Genomic DNA, 21,682 nt, shown 5'->3' on the forward strand with positions numbered 1-21,682 from the left:
ACTCACTGACCAATTTAGATTTGGTTCTTAACCAAGACAGTCTCTAAAGACAATCAACGGTTTAGTTTTAAAGAAAACAGTCTCTAAAGACAAATGACACATTTTCTAAGAGAAGAGAATCTCTACAGATAGTCATTAGCAAAATAGACAGTTTCGAAAGACAAATGACAGTTGCTTTTTTTAGAAAGACAGTCTCCCAACACAAATGACGATTGATTTGAGAATAGACAGTCTCCAAACATATTTATTTTTGAAAAAAAACAGTCCCTTTGACCAATTTAGATTTACTTCTTAACCAAGACAGTCTCTAAAGACAATCAACCGTTTAGTTTTAAAGAAAACTGTCTCTAAAGGTAACCATAGATCCAAACACAAGACTAGGTCCTAACGTACGATGAAGAAGATTTTCCATTATTTCTCTATTCCTTGCGGTAATTATTAAGATGTTTGCTACTTAAATTTTGAGATCAATAAACTTTTGCATCCGTTGGAACCAATTATCGAATCTCTATTTACATTCCAATTGAGTTACCTCCGAAACATGTTATTTGAATACATCAAGTGTAGAAAAACGCAATTTATTTCTGATCTGCGGAAATCATCAGAGGCCAAACATGGACTGTTCAGTGGATGCCCCTCAACTTGATGTTTTGACTGTCCAGAAACGTTTTTGTTTGAACTAATGTATGAGAACTCGCAAAATCGTGATGAAGAATGGTTCGTCTTCTTCGATTTCTACCAAAAAAATGCTGGCATACCAATCAGAATTGACCGTTTTACGTTGATCTAATAGAACTGTAGCGACATGTCCAATTATTTTGGAAAAACAGGCGAATAGCTTGATCTCTCTGTTTGTAGTATCTCTTCATCAGTTATTCTAGCTGTCCAGCTTATTTTTAGGATTCTGCTTATTTCGAAAGCCTATAATTTATTAATTCCATTAATCGTAGATTTAAATTAATGGTATATGTTAATGTGCCAAAATTGATTATTGATTATCTCGATGATGATCAATAAAAAATAGAAAAAAGCACAAAGTTCATTCTTATTAAAATGGATCTAGATTCATGCTCACTATCAGTTAATAGATTTTGAGTTGACGTTTTCATATTCAGATATATCTGATTGAAGAACTACCAGTTTTACCCTCAGTCTCTGAAGACGATAATTTAGTTATCCAAAACGCGCTTTTTATAAGTCATTAGATTTTTATGGGGGACACTAGATGGTTTTAACGCATTGTTTTAATTCCGTCATTTCCATACTTATTAATTTTATTGTTTTAATGATGATAAACTAAAAATTTCCTTTTATTGCGATAATTATTATAAATATGAAGAACTAATAACGTTTAAGCGCAATAAACTATCAAGCATTAAACCCACAGATGTAATCACGTAATCTACCGCACTATATCCATGGCCCACCTCGTGAAAAATGTGAGTTTGCGCCGCCCCGTATCTCGAGTATAAAACCGATGAAACGCGGGTCCATTTCATCATTCAAAAAAGCCGATAGTGACGAAATTAGTGACGAGTCTCGATTGTGAGAAAAAAAAAGCGCGCTACGTTTTTTGGTGGGAAAGTTTTGAAAAGTAATAAGACATGAAATCGGTACTACCAGTGTTTGTTGTGTTGATTGTTATGGTTGGTTTTAACCACGTAATTGCCAGGCCAAACAACAGGTAAATTTTACTACCATACTACCATATATTCAGAGTGTCCGTATTTGATTTACAGGAATATATATTAGTAGGGGAGATCGTAACCAGATTTTGTTCATTAAGTTTGTTAATATAGTTCCCATGTTGTTTTTATGATAGTAGTAGTCTTAACTTCATAATGAGTGGCCTTATTTAAAAAAAAAACATCAAACCAAAAGGAAACTTAATCATAACAGTTTACAATCGCTTTTTCGTTGATTCTTCTGTGAGCGTCGTTTTGAGGTCTAAATTCGTGGCTGGTGTAAAATTGCTAGCCCGAACATTTATTTTTAGTTCATTCCCTAAATGCTCCATAGTATTTACGCCCAAGCTATGCGCTAGCTAAACCACCGCAGCATCGTAATCATCTTGTACATTTGTGGACGGGCATTGTCTTGTAATTGGCCCTGTTCCACCACCAGATTCAATAGAAACCAACTACGTTTTTGCTCTTATCAAATGCCCACCTATACCATCCGGGAACCTTCTCCAAAAGACACGTTTCCTTTCCAATCTTTCTCCAAGTCTTCGGTAAACTCGTCCTCTTCTTTCCACATTTTGCTTCCTTATGAGTGGAGAACGGAGCCCCATTATTCGTCAGTCCAATTAACGTGTTCTCTGGTAAATCGTAGAAAGGCTGCTCGATGGGCTGGGGCTAATTTGGAGCCAGTAGCTCATGGTTAACCGCCTTAATTTTGACCAGTTACTCCTCGCGTGTCTCTGAGATCTTTTTGGACTTTAACACCAGTTAAGATGACCGCTTGAGCAGTTTTATCACTCGTTGTGTCCATTTTCAGGTGGAATTCTTGTTTGTGAGCGATAAACAAGAATTCCACACACAAGAATTCCAAGATGCAACTATCATAGTGCTTCTTAAGATCCTCAACAGAGTTAGTCTTGATAGTCGATTGGACTGTCATTTATTTTGTCATTGTCGTTTACTCCAAGAGTTTTGCTTTCAATTGTAGACTTCAAGTCCCTGTTAACAAACACCTGAAGATGCTAGACCTAGCAGATAATGCGGCGTGCAGATTTTGTTGTACAAATATGACTAAACCTCTTTGTATATCCTCTCGAAACATTAAGGAGCCCCAGAGCACTGCACCTGGGAGATTCTAGACTTTTTAAAAGGAGTGGGATTGATGGATCAGCTGCAAAAACTGCGCTCTCCATTATCGAGAAAGCAAATAATAAAGAATTAGTCAACATGAAGTAATCAAAGGTCAAACTAAATACTCTTCAAATGTCAACTTTAGTTATAAGTTCTAATACGATCGAGCTTTTAATCAGCATTAAGTGTAACCTTACTACTAAAGATACATTGGAATAATTTCTATAAAATTATTCGAAATAAATTGATTTGTATCAATTATAATTGAGGTTATACACTAATAAACATGAAATAAATAGTTTTCATAGTTTTCTCCATCAACTTATCAAATTGAGCTTAAAATTAAACAGTCAATGATATAAGAGATATAAAAAACGTACACGTTGACGTTAATGCTCGATAAGAAGCAAAAATATTTAGTTTCTAATGAAAAATTGCATTTTTTTTTAAATATATTTTTTTGTCATTTTGTCAAGATCAAAATATAAAAAAGTCACGTTTTCGTCAAATCGCCCTCGTATACGTATTAATCTCGGTTGATACGTGAAAAAGATCTTTTCACAATGTTTGTATTTCATTTTCGAAATACACTTTATCAAATGATAATTAAATTTTTTTGATGAATGAACTGTCAACTTATCGAAATTAATAATGTCATATTGCGTTTGATTTTATATTTCGAATTTATCACGTATTTGACGTTTTAAAATCAATTTTTTTCACAAGATTTATGTGAAGACACTTTTATATATATATATAAATAATCACATATGAAGAAATATACTAAACTACGTACAATATAATTTAATAGTACGATCGCTTGTTAGTTGAAATACAACAATCAAATCAACTTTTTATACCATACTAGTTCCATTTGAGCAGCGATGTAAAGTTTTGAAAATAGTAAAGAGATCAAAGAAAATTGAAATATGAGAGGTTCAGATTACAATAAAACAAAGAAATGTATTTTTTGTATCAATTAATTATCGACACAAAATTGAGAATAGAATAACTAGGAAAATGTTGGTACCAGGGAAGAAAAACAAGTATGTGTAAAATTATAAGAAATGTAAGAAAAAACATTGAAACAATTGATGTTTTTTTAAAAACCAGTCAAAAGACGATTTGCTTTTGAAGAACAAAGACAAAAAACAAATGTTCTAATTTCTAAGAGAAAAAAATCACAAAAGAAATTCATTTGCAGAAAAGATAGTTTCTAAAGTCAAATGACGATTGTTTTTTGAATAGAAAGCCTCTAAACATATTTATTTAAAGAAAACAGTCTTTCAGACAAATTTCGATGTGGTTCTTAACCAAGACAGTCTCTAAAGACAATCAAAGGTTTAGTTTTGAAGAAAACAGTCTCTAAAGACAAATGACAGTTTTGTTTTTGTAAACAACAGTCTCTCGGACAAATTTAGATTTAGTTCTAGAAGAAGACAATCTCTAAAGACAATTAACGGTTTAGTTTTGAAGAAAACAGTCTCTAAAGAAAAATGACAGTTTTGTTTTTGTAAACAACAGTCTCTCGGACAAATTTAGATTTAGTTCTAGATGAAGACAATCTCTAAAGACAATTAACGGTTTAGTTTTGAAGAAAACAGTCTCTAAAGACAATTAACGGTTTAGTTTTGAAGAAAACAGTCTCTAAAGACAAATGACAGTTTTGTTTTTGTAAACAACAGTCTCTCAGACAAATTTAGATTTAGTTCTAGAAGAAGACAATCTCTAAAGACAATTAACGGTTTAGTTTTGAAGAAAACAGTCTCTAAAGACAATTAACAGTTTAGTTTTGAAGAAAACAGTCTCTAAAGACAATTAACGGTTTAGTTTTGAAGAAAACAGTCTCTAAAGACAATTAACGGTTTAGTTTTGAAGAAAACAGTCTCTAAAGACAAATGACAGTTTTGTTTTTGTAAACAACAGTCTCTCAGACAAATTTAGATTTAGTTCTAGAAGAAGACAATCTCTAAAGACAATTAACGGTTTAGTTTTGAAGAAAACAGTCTCTAAAGACAATTAACGGTTTAGTTTTGAAGAAAACAGTCTCTAAAGACAAATGACAGTTTTGTTTTTGTAAACAACAGTCTCTCGGACAAATTTAGATTTAGTTCTTGAAGAAGACACTCTCTAAAGACAATTAACGGTTTAGTTTTGAAGAAAACAGTCTCTAAAGACAAATGATAGTTTTGTTTTTGTAAACAACAGTCTCTCAGACAAATTTAGATTTAGTTCTTGAAGAAGACACTCTCTAAAGACAATTAACGGTTTAGTTTTGAAGAAAACAGTCTCTAAAGACAAATGACAGTTTTGTTTTTGTAAACAACAGTCTCTCAGACAAATTTAGATTTAGTTCTAGAAGAAGACAATCTCTAAAGACAATTAACGGTTTAGTTTTGAAGAAAACAGTCTCTAAAGACAATTAACGGTTTAGTTTTGAAGAAAACAGTCTCTAAAGACAAATGACAGTTTTGTTTTTGTAAACAACAGTCTCTCAGACAAATTTAGATTTAGTTCTAGAAGAAGACAATCTCTAAAGACAATTAACGGTTTAGTTTTGAAGAAAACAGTCTCTAAAGACAATTAACGGTTTAGTTTTGAAGAAAACAGTCTCTAAAGACAAATGACAGTTTTGTTTTTGTAAACAACAGTCTCTCAGACAAATTTAGATTTAGTTCTAGAAGAAGACAATCTCTAAAGACAATTAACGGTTTAGTTTTGAAGAAAACAGTCTCTAAAGACAATTAACGGTTTAGTTTTGAAGAAAACAGTCTCTAAAGACAAATGACAGTTTTGTTTTTGTAAACAACAGTCTCTCGGACAAATTTAGATTTAGTTCTTGAAGAAGACAATCTCTAAAGACAATTAACGGTTTAGTTTTGAAGAAAACAGTCTCTAAAGACAATTAACGGTTTAGTTTTGAAGAAAACAGTCTCTAAAGACAATTAACGGTTTAGTTTTGAAGAAAACAGTCTCTAAAGACAAATGACAGTTTTGTTTTTGTAAACAACAGTCTCTCAGACAAATTTAGATTTAGTTCTAGAAGAAGACAATCTCTAAAGACAATTAACGGTTTAGTTTTGAAGAAAACAGTCTCTAAAGACAATTAACGGTTTAGTTTTGAAGAAAACAGTCTCTAAAGACAAATGACAGTTTTGTTTTTGTAAACAACAGTCTCTCGGACAAATTTAGATTTAGTTCTTGAAGAAGACAATCTCTAAAAACAATTAACGGTTTAGTTTTGAAGAAAACAGTCTCTAAAGACAATTAACGGTTTAGTTTTGAAGAAAACAGTCTCTAAAGACAATTAACGGTTTAGTTTTGAAGAAAACAGTCTCTAAAGACAAATGACAGTTTTGTTTTTGTAAACAACAGTCTCTCAGACAAATTTAGATTTAGTTCTTGAAGAAGACACTCTGTAAAGACAATTAACGGTTTAGTTTTGAAGAAAACAGTCTCTAAAGACAAATGATAGTTTTGTTTTTGTAAACAACAGTCTCTCAGACAAATTTAGATTTAGTTCTTGAAGAAGACACTCTCTAAAGACAATTAACGGTTTAGTTTTGAAGAAAACAGTCTCTAAAGACAAATGACAGTTTTGTTTTTGTAAACAACAGTCTCTCGGACAAATTTAGATTTAGTTCTTGAAGAAGACACTCTCTAAAGACAATTAACGGTTTAGTTTTGAAGAAAACAGTCTCTAAAGACAAATGATAGTTTTGTTTTTGTAAACAACAGTCTCTCAGACAAATTTAGATTTAGTTCTTGAAGAAGACACTCTCTAAAGACAATTAACGGTTTAGTTTTGAAGAAAACAGTCTCTAAAGACAAATGATAGTTTTGTTTTTGTAAACAACAGTCTCTCAGACAAATTTAGATTTAGTTCTTGAAGAAGACACTCTCTAAAGACAATTAACGGTTTAGTTTTGAAGAAAACAGTCTCTAAAGACAAATGACAGTTTTGTTTTTGTAAACAACAGTCTCTCAGACAAATTTAGATTTAGTTCTAGAAGAAGACAATCTCTAAAGACAATTAACGGTTTAGTTTCGAAGAAAACAGTCTCTAAAGACAATTAACGGTTTAGTTTTGAAGAAAACAGTCTCTAAAGACAAATGACAGTTTTGTTTTTGTAAACAACAGTCTCTCAGACAAATTTAGATTTAGTTCTAGAAGAAGACAATCTCTAAAGACAATTAACGGTTTAGTTTTGAAGAAAACAGTCTCTAAAGACAATTAACGGTTTAGTTTTGAAGAAAACAGTCTCTAAAGACAAATGACAGTTTTGTTTTTATAAACAACAGTCTCTCAGACAAATTTAGATTTAGTTCTAGAAGAAGACAATCTCTAAAGACAATTAACGGTTTAGTTTTGAAGAAAACAGTCTCTAAAGACAATTAACGGTTTAGTTTTGAAGAAAACAGTCTCTAAAGACAAATGACAGTTTTGTTTTTGTAAACAACAGTCTCTCGGACAAATTTAGATTTAGTTCTTGAAGAAGACAATCTCTAAAGACAATTAACGGTTTAGTTTTGAAGAAAACAGTCTCTAAAGACAATTAACGGTTTAGTTTTGAAGAAAACAGTCTCTAAAGACAATTAACGGTTTAGTTTTGAAGAAAACAGTCTCTAAAGACAAATGACAGTTTTGTTTTTGTAAACAACAGTCTCTCAGACAAATTTAGATTTAGTTCTAGAAGAAGACAATCTCTAAAGACAATTAACGGTTTAGTTTTGAAGAAAACAGTCTCTAAAGACAATTAACGGTTTAGTTTTGAAGAAAACAGTCTCTAAAGACAAATGACAGTTTTGTTTTTGTAAACAACAGTCTCTCGGACAAATTTAGATTTAGTTCTTGAAGAAGACAATCTCTAAAAACAATTAACGGTTTAGTTTTGAAGAAAACAGTCTCTAAAGACAATTAACGGTTTAGTTTTGAAGAAAACAGTCTCTAAAGACAATTAACGGTTTAGTTTTGAAGAAAACAGTCTCTAAAGACAAATGACAGTTTTGTTTTTGTAAACAACAGTCTCTCAGACAAATTTAGATTTAGTTCTTGAAGAAGACACTCTGTAAAGACAATTAACGGTTTAGTTTTGAAGAAAACAGTCTCTAAAGACAAATGATAGTTTTGTTTTTGTAAACAACAGTCTCTCAGACAAATTTAGATTTAGTTCTTGAAGAAGACACTCTCTAAAGACAATTAACGGTTTAGTTTTGAAGAAAACAGTCTCTAAAGACAAATGACAGTTTTGTTTTTGTAAACAACAGTCTCTCAGACAAATTTAGATTTAGTTCTAGAAGAAGACAATCTCTAAAGACAATTAACGGTTTAGTTTTGAAGAAAACAGTCTCTAAAGACAATTAACGGTTTAGTTTTGAAGAAAACAGTCTCTAAAGACAATTAACGGTTTAGTTTTGAAGAAAACAGTCTCTAAAGACAAATGACAGTTTTGTTTTTGTAAACAACAGTCTCTCAGACAAATTTAGATTTAGTTCTTGAAGAAGACACTCTGTAAAGACAATTAACGGTTTAGTTTTGAAGAAAACAGTCTCTAAAGACAAATGATAGTTTTGTTTTTGTAAACAACAGTCTCTCAGACAAATTTAGATTTAGTTCTTGAAGAAGACACTCTCTAAAGACAATTAACGGTTTAGTTTTGAAGAAAACAGTCTCTAAAGACAAATGACAGTTTTGTTTTTGTAAACAACAGTCTCTCAGACAAATTTAGATTTAGTTCTAGAAGAAGACAATCTCTAAAGACAATTAACGGTTTAGTTTTGAAGAAAACAGTCTCTAAAGACAATTAACGGTTTAGTTTTGAAGAAAACAGTCTCTAAAGACAAATGACAGTTTTGTTTTTGTAAACAACAGTCTCTCAGACAAATTTAGATTTAGTTCTAGAAGAAGACAATCTCTAAAGACAATTAACGGTTTAGTTTTGAAGAAAACAGTCTCTAAAGACAATTAACGGTTTAGTTTTGAAGAAAACAGTCTCTAAAGACAAATGACAGTTTTGTTTTTGTAAACAACAGTCTCTCAGACAAATTTAGATTTAGTTCTAGAAGAAGACAATCTCTAAAGACAACTAACGGTTTAGTTTTGAAGAAAACAGTCTCTAAAGACAATTAACGGTTTAGTTTTGAAGAAAACAGTCTCTAAAGACAAATGACAGTTTTGTTTTTGTAAACAACAGTCTCTCAGACAAATTTAGATTTAGTTCTAGAAGAAGACAATCTCTAAAGACAATTAACGGTTTAGTTTTGAAGAAAACAGTCTCTAAAGACAATTAACGGTTTAGTTTTGAAGAAAACAGTCTCTAAAGACAAATGACAGTTTTGTTTTTGTAAACAACAGTCTCTCAGACAAATTTAGATTTAGTTCTAGAAGAAGACAATCTCTAAAGACAATTAACGGTTTAGTTTTGAAGAAAACAGTCTCTAAAGACAATTAACGGTTTAGTTTTGAAGAAAACAGTCTCTAAAGACAAATGACAGTTTTGTTTTTGTAAACAACAGTCTCTCAGACTAATTTAGATTTAGTTCTAGAAGAAGACAATCTCTAAAGACAATTAACGGTTTAGTTTTGAAGAAAACAGTCTCTAAAGACAATTAACGGTTTAGTTTTGAAGAAAACAGTCTCTAAAGACAATTAACGGTTTAGTTTTGAAGAAAACAGTCTCTAAAGACAATTAACGGTTTAGTTTTGAAGAAAACAGTCTCTAAAGACAATTAACGGTTTAGTTTTGAAGAAAACAGTCTCTAAAGACAAATGACAGTTTTGTTTTTGTAAACAACAGTCTCTCAGACAAATTTAGATTTAGTTCTTGAAGAAGACACTCTGTAAAGACAATTAACGGTTTAGTTTTGAAGAAGACAGTCTCTAAAGACAAATGATAGTTTTGTTTTTGTAAACAACAGTCTCTCAGACAAATTTAGATTTAGTTCTTGAAGAAGACACTCTCTAAAGACAATTAACGGTTTAGTTTTGAAGAAAACAGTCTCTAAAGACAAATGACAGTTTTGTTTTTGTAAACAACAGTCTCTCAGACAAATTTAGATTTAGTTCTAGAAGAAGACAATCTCTAAAGACAATTAACGGTTTAGTTTTGAAGAAAACAGTCTCTAAAGACAAATGATAGTTTTGTTTTTGTAAACAACAGTCTCTCAGACAAATTTAGATTTAGTTCTTGAAGAAGACACTCTCTAAAGACAATTAACGGTTTAGTTTTGAGGAAAACAGTCTCTAAAGACAAATGACAGTTTTGTTTTTGTAAACAACAGTCTCTCAGACAAATTTAGATTTAGTTCTTGAAGAAGACACTCTGTAAAGACAATTAACGGTTTAGTTTTGAAGAAAACAGTCTCTAAAGACAAATGATAGTTTTGTTTTTGTAAACAACAGTCTCTCAGACAAATTTAGATTTAGTTCTTGAAGAAGACACTCTCTAAAGACAATTAACGGTTTAGTTTTGAAGAAAACAGTCTCTAAAGACAAATGACAGTTTTGTTTTTGTAAACAACAGTCTCTCAGACAAATTTAGATTTAGTTCTAGAAGAAGACAATCTCTAAAGACAATTAACGGTTTAGTTTTGAAGAAAACAGTCTCTAAAGACAAATGATAGTTTTGTTTTTGTAAACAACAGTCTCTCAGACAAATTTAGATTTAGTTCTTGAAGAAGACACTCTCTAAAGACAATTAACGGTTTAGTTTTGAAGAAAACAGTCTCTAAAGACAAATGATAGTTTTGTTTTTGTAAACAACAGTCTCTCAGACAAATTTAGATTTAGTTCTTGAAGAAGACACTCTCTAAAGACAATTAACGGTTTAGTTTTGAAGAAAACAGTCTCTAAAGACAAATGATAGTTTTGTTTTTGTAAACAACAGTCTCTCAGACAAATTTAGATTTAGTTCTTGAAGAAGACACTCTCTAAAGACAATTAACGGTTTAGTTTTGAAGAAAACAGTCTCTAAAGACAAATGACAGTTTTGTTTTTGTAAACAACAGTCTCTCAGACAAATTTAGATTTAGTTCTAGAAGAAGACAATCTCTAAAGACAATTAACGGTTTAGTTTTGAAGAAAACAGTCTCTAAAGACAAATGACAGTTTTGTTTTTGTAAACAACAGTCTCTCAGACAAATTTAGATTTAGTTCTAGAAGAAGACAATCTCTAAAGACAATTAACGGTTTAGTTTTGAAGAAAACAGTCTCTAAAGACAATAAACGGTTTAGTTTTGAAGAAAACAGTCTCTAAAGACAATTAACGGTTTAGTTTTGAAGAAAACAGTCTCTAAAGACAAATGACAGTTTTGTTTTTGTAAACAACAGTCTCTCAGACAAATTTAGATTTAGTTCTAGAAGAAGACAATCTCTAAAGACAATTAACGGTTTAGTTTTGAAGAAAACAGTCTCTAAAGACAATAAACGGTTTAGTTTTGAAGAAAACAGTCTCTAAAGACAATTAACGGTTTAGTTTTGAAGAAAACAGTCTCTAAAGACAAATGACAGTTTTGTTTTTGTAAACAACAGTCTCTCAGACAAATTTAGATTTAGTTCTTAAAGAAGACACTCTGTAAAGACAATTAACGGTTTAGTTTTGAAGAAAACAGTCTCTAAAGACAAATGATAGTTTTGTTTTTGTAAACAACAGTCTCTCAGACAAATTTAGATTTAGTTCTTAAAGAAGACACTCTGTAAAGACAATTAACGGTTTAGTTTTGAAGAAAACAGTCTCTAAAGACAAATGACAGTTTTGTTTTTGTAAACAACAGTCTCTAAAGACGAATGACAAATGTTTTGAGATTAGACAGTCTTCAAATATATTTATTTTTGTAAAAAATAGTCTTTCAGACAAATTTCGATTTGGTTCTTAACCAAGACAAGAATAGAGAATCTCTAAAGATATTTATTAACAGCAAAGATAAATGACAGTTAATTTTTCAATAACACAATCTCTAGAGACAAAGAGAGTTTATTCATTTACAGAAAAGACAGTTTCTAAAAGAAATGACAGTTCTTTTTTGAAACAGACAGTCTCCCAAAACAAATAATGATTGTTTTTAATATAGACAGATAGATAAAAAGACATTTATTTTTGAAAACAAACTATCTATAGACAAATTTTGTTTCGGTTCTCAAAGAAGACAGTCTATAAAGACAAATGACGAATTTGTTGAGAATAGACAGTCTTCAAATATATTTATCTTTGAAAAAAACAAATGACTAATGACAAACCATTAGTTAATATTTTAAACGACTTTAATCGCCTCCGAATTTTTGTTTTGATATACGTTTGGATTCAAATATTATCAAATTTGGAACCTACGTACGTCAACAAATATATTATTAAGATAAACCAATTTTTTGAGATCCTACTACATCAATTTAGTCCATCTTGTATATTGTTTCGTCGTATATAATTCAATCATGCTGTATTCAATCTTCTACTCGTGAACCACGCAAAATCTTCCATTGTTTTGAGTTTCATCTTGTTACTTCTTTTTATTTCAATCGGAATGTATTTTATCGATTGAAGAGAATTAAAAATATTACCGGACAAAAGTAATCGAATTCTAAAAAGAAATATGTAAATATGAAAAGTGTGTTAAAACTAAATAACAAATAATATTCTACGAATACCCTATACGTTCAAAAATATAGTTATTATAATAACCCAAGTCGGTGTTGAATTGTTACATGTCATTTTGATACGACGTTAACGCAAAACTGCGAGCAACACTCCACGCCACCCCACGTCATGAGACGTAACACGCCCCGTCACGACACGCTTATTTTATACTATAGTTTTAAACAGAAACATTTCCAGTAGCTTTTAGTACGTTATGGAGAGCAATAGTGACCTAAATTTTTAGAAGGAAGTGCTGCTGCGGATGTGGTTTTGCACATCAAGAGAAAAGGAAGATTTTGGGTCCATAAGATGAACAAAAATAATGAAAGTCATGGTGCTTTTCTAGTATCGCACGCGTCGGTTACATCTGAAAATTTTGAATCGTCACAGATGAAATGGCGCTTATTAAACACGCGGCGTGGCGTGGCGTTTTACTAGCGGGTTTTGGCCTTTATTCGTTCTAATTGCTGCTAGTGTTTTTCACGTTTCATTTTGTACAACTAAAGACGTTATCACAAGCTGATTACTTCCCCAAATAACACAGTTCTACGACAGAAGGGTAAAAAAGTTGATCCGACGTTAAAACGAGGTGGAGATATGTTGAAGTGTAAGAAGAAGCGTTATCTTCATGTGGTCGCGTTATCAACCAATGATGCCATCTCTTTTCCAATGATTGGAACCGTCTTTACCATTTTTGAAGCAGATTTGCCTTTTGTCCAATATTTTGACTGTTTTTTTTTATTTTGATTTACGGGGGTGGTTCACGTATAAACCGGAATTTTTAAATAAACGCTCTAAAAATGTTGTCTAATGAAAGTGGTTGCACTGGGTGTTAGATTGGGCTGTTACGGAGCGTAGAAAACAGCCGGGATCGCATAACCTCATTTTTTAGCCATGAGCGAGAGAGATGTACCAATTTTTTGGTCTAATATAATTTTAAGTTCGTCTAAAATCGACTCAATTGTATGAATGATGTTCCGCATTTCGACAGGGCCAAGAAGTTGTGGCAAACCTACGATATGCACGCCGCCACGGTTGATTTTTTCACTAAACTACCAACTATGAACGTGCTGTATTATAGTAACCTCCCAAAAAACACAGCGAACCCTATCTGCAGATCAAAACGACGCCATTTTCCAATCCTTAGTGCGATATATTGCTGCAAGACAACGTCGGGCAGCATGCAGCTCAGCTTACGATGGATACAATGAACCAATTAGGTTGGCTCATTTGCAAAATGTATCCGCCTTAGATGACGCTTCATTTTCATATTTTTCTTCCATTTTCTTGTTAATTCACTCGGTACATTTTTTAAGGAAACCCTCTGTCTTTGACTTTTCTTACTTGTCTTTCACGGGTATAAACCCTTAGTATTCCACTTTTTGGGAGGTTTAGACATGGTTTTCCTTCTTTATATTCGACTATAGCCCATTAAATGCTTTTAGTTTTAAAAAATCTGGTCACTCAAGACCCTGAACCTGAAGTGGGAATTCTCTACTAGCAGATTGAGCGGTTCCAATAATAATTACGGTTTTCCGTAAACGGTAATGTTTTGGTATAGGAAAGTAAGCATGAATTTGCCCTATTTTTTACCCCTGAATACATTAAAATAGAAAAATCCGGGTAGTTCTATTTAAAATAATAAAGAAATTTGATATTTATGAAGTTAAAATTTGAACACTTTTTATACACACCCTGTATAAAATGAAAGATTTTTAAAAATAGATTCAAATACGTCCGACTTTGCTAAAAGTAACCGAATAGAAACCATTTTCATATTTTCAAGGGTATTCTCGTAAAAAAATAATGTATAAGGGTCTGCAACGGTCAAATTTTTAACAAAAAAATCAACAACTCAAAAAGTATGCATTTTTCGAAAAAAGTTTTCAAACAAAACTATACTAAAATTTTACTTATATTCCAAAAATATATTTGTGTTCTATTTAAAATAACAAAGTTACAGTCGACTTCCGGTTCTACCTAAAACTCAAACGTAGAAATTTTCTATGAGTATTTTGTCATATACAGTTAGTTTTAACTCGTCGTGGGACGCCCTGTATATATGTATGTATATAAATATCGATATTGGCAGCTATTTGTTCTCGTAAGACACCCACTGACATTCATCAAAGGATGATTTATCCTCAATATGCATTGAGAAAGATACAATAAGGATTATAGATCTCAAAAAATCTACTGATTCGTGCCTCATTAACTTTTTCATTAACTTTCTTTCCGATTTATACTCACACAACTGGAACAATCCGGATTTGTATCCACCCAAATGAAACTATCATTAAGATTTATACAGTGAAGTTTTGAAAAAGTGAGACGTAATTTTGAATATTAAAAATATTTTTTTGTATATAAAATATTCCTTTATCCACAGATTTTTCCTACAGAATTTTTGTGACACAGTTCAAACAATTATTTTTTATACCTAATACTTTTTAACTTTCTTTTATATTTACTTATTTTCATCTGCAGTACTACCAACTTTATATTTTAGAGAGATAAATATTTGAAAGGGAGTTTTCAAACAGAGTTTTCTGAATTCGTTATTAATATTTGTTAGACGAGAATTCATTAAATTTTTCTCAGTTATTTTTGAAGAAAAAAAGTCGCGCTTCATTCAAATATTTTGATACAAAACGAGGGGTAATTTGAAATAACTGTTTAATATATAATATACAAGGTACAATCGAAGAAATGTGAAAAAAAATTATGTCAGCCACCCACATCAACTATATTCTTAATATCACGATAAAGTAACAGTAGCCACTTCATTTTCACTTCCCTGACAGTTCATTTCGCGTGTTTATTGTTTATGACGTATGACGTTCGTATATTTCAATTGTTTAGGCATTTCCGTACAGCTTTATTGTTCGAAAACTGAATCAAATTACACTGGGAGGCGAATTTATTCAAAAATCGCATCACTTTTGATATTTTCCTCATCGACAAACACCATTTTTTCAATTGAATTACGTTTAACAATATAAAACGTCGATTACCTATACGCATTTTCAACACACGTATTCATCCACATGATGTACATAATTGTATGAATGAATTTGACAGATAAAATGGAGTGCATAGCGAATAGAAACTAGGTTATATTAAAATTAAATATTCCTATCGAAAAGCGTGTACACGAAGTGTACTTCTATACACTCGGTTTATTATTAAATTTATATTGTTGTTGAGTTTCCGTGTGGTATGTCTTTTATTCGATCTTGTGCAGGGGCGATCTAGGGTGTCGGAAATTCCCAGCCATTTTCAAAATGTTCCGTATTTTTACTACTATTTACTGATATACACTAGGGTTCAAAAAGTTTTTGCGCAACACATCGTCCATTGTATATTGTCAAACGAAGGTCGAAACGGGTTTCATTTACTGGGGTTCTCAGATCAAAATGAACTAAACCTAACCTAACATTAATTAGAATTTGAGATATAGTCAAACACGTGAAGGAAAAAAAATCTGGCAGGATAAAACGTCATTAGATTATTAGAAATTTATAGTATTGAGAGTACTGTGGGTTTTCAAGTTGATATTTTTTATTGAAACACTTTTTTTATAATAGATACGACATAATTTTATGCTTACTCTGAAAAAAATAATGAATGGTCCCACTTTGCGATTTATTTGATTTTACTTTTTACGCATAATACCATTAGGCAACAAAGTGTGTTATTTCCATTTGACATAATGGAAATTCTTTCAACTTTTTCTCGCGAACATTTTCAATAAAAGATTTTCTTTTTCTAAAACAATTACATCGATATCATGCTGAGAGCACTTTTAATTTGACGCAAATTGAATCGAAGATGTGAACTGCGTATAGAACAAAAAACATATCGGGGTTTCCTTACACATTGTTACGAGGACGGTCCCAGAAGTACCTGGGAGAACAAAGAAAACACAAAAATTTCAACGCGATTTCCTTCCACCTCCGTACACTTTTCCCAACGATGTTCAATAAGTTATTAACTGCCGAAATCTTTGACCACTGAATCATTTTTTCAAATATGGGAGTAGAAAATAATCCGAAGAGGGTAAATCTGGCTAATAGGGCGCATAATACTCGCCGTTAATAGTTTTTCCTATCTCAAGATAATCAATTAAAATTATCTCACGCGCATCCCATAAAACCAGCGCCGTGACCTTAACTGCAGATGGAACGGTCTTTGACTTCTTTGGAGTCGGTTATCCCTCTTCAATCCATTGTTTTGAATGTTCTTTTGCTTCGGGTGTGAAGTGATGGACCCACGTTTCATCCATGGTGATGAAACACTCGATGAAAACATCTTCACGGCACCCACCTTGCCCACAGCCTTTTGGATAAAATTATCGTACCATTTAAGCTTGAAACGTATGCTGTACCAGCTGCAGTCAACTCAGTTGTGAAGTGATGGATCCATGGTCACATATCGACGCAAAAAATTTGATTTATTACGTGTAATAATGGCCAAACACTGCTTTAAATCAACACCTTATTGTTTTTCGTCGACTGTGAGTAAACGCGACACCCACTTTGAAAAGAGCTTTCTCATGGTCAAACGTTCATGCATAATTATAAACAGACTGCCTTCTGATATCTTCAAGGCGTCAGCTATCACACGCAATTCCAATTTACGATTAGATGTAACGAATTTGTGGACTTTTTTGATTTTTTCTGTAGTAACCACCTCAATTTGACGACCAGAACTTTCACCATCATCGGTGGTGTCTGTACGACCACGTTTAAATACCAGCAGAGTCCGGATAACACTTTTGAAGCCATTGCTGAGCTTGTAGAGTATTTTTTTAATCAAGTAGCAACGATAAATTAACACACGAAATTCTTTTGTAAATAACAAAAGTAGCTTCACTTAAATAACTGTCACTTTCTTCTGACTAAACGAAATGTCATAAAATTTGACAAATAGTTTTTTGAAAGTTGGTACTTCATAAACGTCATATATATTTGACAATAACAACGCCATCTATGCGTCAGTTATCGTTTCTTTTTGCTCTTAATATAATTTTCCTTACGAAACTTCAAGTTTTCTATAAAAAATTTTTTATTTCCAGAATTAAACGAGTGTCAGATTCACATTTAGCAGATCTAGAAACTAAGATCGCCATGAATAACAGAATCAAAGGTTTCGCCATAACCATGCCGATAGGAGGTGGGAAAATAGATCCTTTGCAAATGTGAGTATATTTTCCGATAAGTTTCGTAGAAAATACGTGAGGCGCGTGTAATAAAAACCCGGACACACTTATCATACGGCGCTCCGATCTTACTCCAATTTTGCGCCGAAGAACGGATCGATGCGGAATCGGAAGAGCTTCCGATTTTTAGTTCGAGCTCGATACATTCCCTACTTTCGATCGTCTCGATTCAATTAAAGTCGTTAAAGTTTCTGTGCGCAATTTACTGCAATTTACTTCTGATGGTACTTTGTTTTGAAGAGGAAGATTAAGAAAACCAGAAGTATTTCATGGAGAACAGTAGAAAACGCAGATTTTGGGTACATATTTCCTTATTATAGTCCTGATTTCTATTTAATTTATTGTATTTATGCCTCTAATGTGTATGTGATAAGTAAGAATGCAGTACTGGATATTTCCTCAATTCTTCAAAAAGCTTTTCCTGTTTTTTATACCCGACATTATTACCAATTTAGTGAAAAAAAAAACATTATAACAGATTCCAACTTCCAGACGACCTGCAGCCGTTAAACGTTTTGGAAAGGTGTAAAATATGCTGTTCAAACTAGTATCATTTCCATCTCAGATATGAGTAAAATGGTTTATCGCCCAGGCCTATAGTTTTCTCCTTAGAAACAACTGTCAACGGAACCAATCACAGCAACCGCACTCCAAAAATCAGCATAACAGTGTCTCTTAGTTTAAAACGTGTGTAGTAGACGTTCATATATCCGTGTCTTGTAATAGCTTGTGTCGTCTTTCAAGTCCGTTGTGATCTTCGCACTATTTCGAAGATCTGATTGGTGTGTCCGGGCCTTAATAACATTTGATTCTAGACATGAACGTAGTTGATAATATTTTTATTTTGTTATAGTGGTAGAAAACGGCGATCCGGTGTGGAAACCAGATTTCTAAGCCCGTTTTATCAACAGAAAATAGAATCATCATCAGAAGAAGACAATACAGACGACTACGAATATATTTATAACAATAATTATCTACAATAGAATATTTTAGAGTTAATTTTTGGAAAAAATATATCATTCGAAAGCAATGAATATCAAAATAATCAACAATCTTAATGTACTATAAGGAATTTGAAATTACCAACAAAGGAGAGACAAAAATAAGCAGTAGTATTTAAATGTGTAGAGATGTACCAGAATCTTGAAAAAAATTAATTAACACGTTAACTGACTAAATTTTTTACCTATTAAAACACGCTTTGGTATTTTTCACAATCTAAGGAAGTGCCTTCACTACCGAAATTTATAAAATTCAGTTAATTTCAACGCTTGTTTATTTAGTTTATATAATACGCAATGTAGCCGATTGAAAATATAAAAATTGCGATTTCTAACAATTATTGAACAAATTTCGTGGATATATACGAGAGCCGTTTTTTTTTTTAACCTCCGATAGACTATAATTAAAAATCAAGTTCATATAAAACCATAATTTCATTGCCAACGATTATTTTTCGACATAATCACCGAAGAAATTGGGACGTTTGTCATATCTGCGGACAATACCCTCCTCAAAGAAAGTTGCTACCAATAAATTCAAGTAAAGTACAAAACAGACCTTGAAACTTTTGGAAATTCCGTACACAAAGCAGTAATGGTCAATCTGTTAACCATTCTGTCAACTCGTTGAACCAGGTCATATGAAACAACAGATTTGCGTCCTTGGCACCCTTCAAAATGCACATCTTTAAATTTTCGACACCGTTCACGTACAACACCATCACTCATGAAGTTTTACCCATTCACATTTGGCGGGAGTATCAATAATGGCGGACGTGTTTACGAGGCTGTAGCACAACGCCGACTGACGCCTGAATTGTCAACAATGGCGGAGTGTGTACTGTGAAAGCTTCGCAGTCGTCTACAGTCGCTTTCTTCTACCAGCGTATCGTCTGCACGGAACGATCGGAGGTTGAAAAAGTCTTGTATTTCACTTTTTCTATTACTGGGACCTGGTATCTTATTCTTTTAGCTACTATGATAGGATGCATGGACTATCAATCCATCTTTTACTAGGTGTATCATGGATGTCGTGCCAAATATCATCTAAGCAAATTATCATTCGGTTTTGCGATCTAATTGTATTTATTTTTTCAAGGGCTGTAACTTCAGTTTACCTTTTGTCTATTCTTTTGAAAAAAAAAACCCTAAACGACATAGAGTATGCCCCATTATTTTTTGCCTAGACATTTCTTAGATCGCGAATATTTGTATAAAATACAATACTGAGAGAACTAAAGATTGCACAGGTTAATGCAGGAAGGAATTTCGTTCTTCCTGAATTAACTGTGGAAAAAAAATGTTTTTTGGTTAAATATCAGATCTCGTAAACATTCTGTTGATTTTTCGAAAACGCATAAAAATAGTTTATTCACAAATTTTTCATACAATTATACCTAATCCTTCTGTTTTTGTCACTGCTTTTCAAGACATTTGAATCTGCTTCTTCTGATTTTTCTTTTACTATCCATTTTTTTTTATTAAAGGAATTTGTACGTGTACATATATCATATACCACGTGTATCATATATGTATAAATTAATTTTTTTTCACAAGTTAGACTGGCAGTAAACGTGTTAAGAGTCGCGTAGTTCACAGAATAATCATTTATATTGGTACCATGCCGGCAGTGAACGTGTTCAAAATGAACAAATATCGGGATGATATGATAAAGCTATCAAATAATCGTTCGTTTCGATACCATTTTTAGAAAAAAAATTCATTGTTGATTGAATCTAGTGCAAACTAGCAGTTTACGTGTTAATTTGACTAAATTCGAATTCAAAATTAATATTTAGTCGTTAATCATGGTAAATTAAATTAAAAGTCACAGTCAATTTTGCAAATCAATATTATAATAACTTTACAAACACAAGACTATAACTGAAATGATTTGAAATTCTTGTTAAACTCTTTCAGAAATTAAAAGATATTTGACATCTGACAGCTGCAGGAATGTGTGAATTATATAGGACTAGAAAACCATGATAAGAAAACAATTGCGTTTTGTTCAATTCTACTTTAAGACTGAAGTATTAGGCCCCTTTAACCACACTTAAAATTCCACCATTTCTTTATGTTTGTGTTCATTAACTAACAGTAGATTTAAATTTGCTTGAAATAATTTAAAGAAATGATACATTTGAGTAGTATTTTCAAGATTTTGGTAATGTACTAATGTAAACAATATCTATATATGAAAATATTGATTAAATTCCAGTTATATGATTTACCAATATTCAAATTGTGCTGGATAGTATAAGCAAACAATATATTTATGGAGAACATCCACAAATTCATTTAAAATATCGTTAAATTAGTTAATGTATTCCAAATTAATACGTTACTGCTTCAGTACTGATATTCCTTTATAAATGTATTGTTTATATGAAATTGCTCTTTTTGTCACTTCCATAACCTATTCAGTATTATATTGTAAAAATTCTAGTCGATAGATTTATTTTTCGATGTAAAAATGTTAAGAAAATGTCAACTACATATTTATTAATCTATTTATTCTAATTTATATTTTTTTGTAGTAAATATTTAATCACTGTATTATTTTATTTTAATAACAAACTAGTACTTACTTTTTTATGTTAATCTGAATTAATTTTTATTAATTTTCGTTGCAGTAAAATTATAATATTGTTATAATTTTTAAATAAAAACTCTGTTGACCAATATAAATAAATAAACGTTGTGTTTTGTGTCATTATTCTTCTTCTTTATATTCACAATAGACAATTATCAATTTGTATCCAACCAATACAGTTATTTAAAAAAATCCAATCTTTATATACTACAACTCATCAACTTTAGAATGCTTGAGTGTATAAAATAACAAGTTTCAGAATATCAGTAGAACCACCCATTTAAAATACCTGCTGTAAAGCATTGTATAAAAAATAATAGTCACACGACGGCTAAAAATTAGCCACAACTTCTATTTTATTTCGGCCCGAAGAACTTTTTGACCTCTTGATCCACCTTCAACTAGAAGGCAGAACTAAA

The 21,682-nt window shown here is 31.7% G+C and overlaps 1 protein-coding gene across 1 annotated transcript; it reads left to right on the forward strand.

The window, feature by feature from the left end:
* Window positions 1-1,497: 1,497 nt before the first annotated feature.
* On the forward strand, window positions 1,498-21,383 carry LOC130452457 (uncharacterized). Its single transcript, XM_056791749.1, has 3 exons — window positions 1,498-1,684; window positions 17,520-17,642; window positions 18,517-21,383. Exons 1-3 carry the CDS (start codon window positions 1,605-1,607, stop codon window positions 18,647-18,649), a joined length of 336 nt encoding a protein of 111 aa, XP_056647727.1. The 5' UTR covers window positions 1,498-1,604; the 3' UTR covers window positions 18,650-21,383.
* Window positions 21,384-21,682: the final 299 nt, after the last annotated feature.

Source organism: Diorhabda sublineata, chromosome 1 (assembly GCF_026230105.1).
Source record: "Diorhabda sublineata isolate icDioSubl1.1 chromosome 1, icDioSubl1.1, whole genome shotgun sequence".
Classification (NCBI taxonomy): domain Eukaryota; kingdom Metazoa; phylum Arthropoda; class Insecta; order Coleoptera; family Chrysomelidae; genus Diorhabda; species Diorhabda sublineata.

Excerpts from the sequence above, each read along its gene's own strand:
- LOC130452457 (XM_056791749.1), top strand. The coding sequence starts at position 1,605 with ATGAAATCGGTACTACCAGTGTTTGTTGTGTTGATTGTTATGGTTGGT. Across the intron at positions 1,685-17,519 it reads ATTGCCAGGCCAAACAACAG|AATTAAACGAGTGTCAGATT; the intron begins GTAAATTTTACT and ends TTTTATTTCCAG. Across the intron at positions 17,643-18,516 it reads AAAATAGATCCTTTGCAAAT|TGGTAGAAAACGGCGATCCG; the intron begins GTGAGTATATTT and ends ATTTTGTTATAG.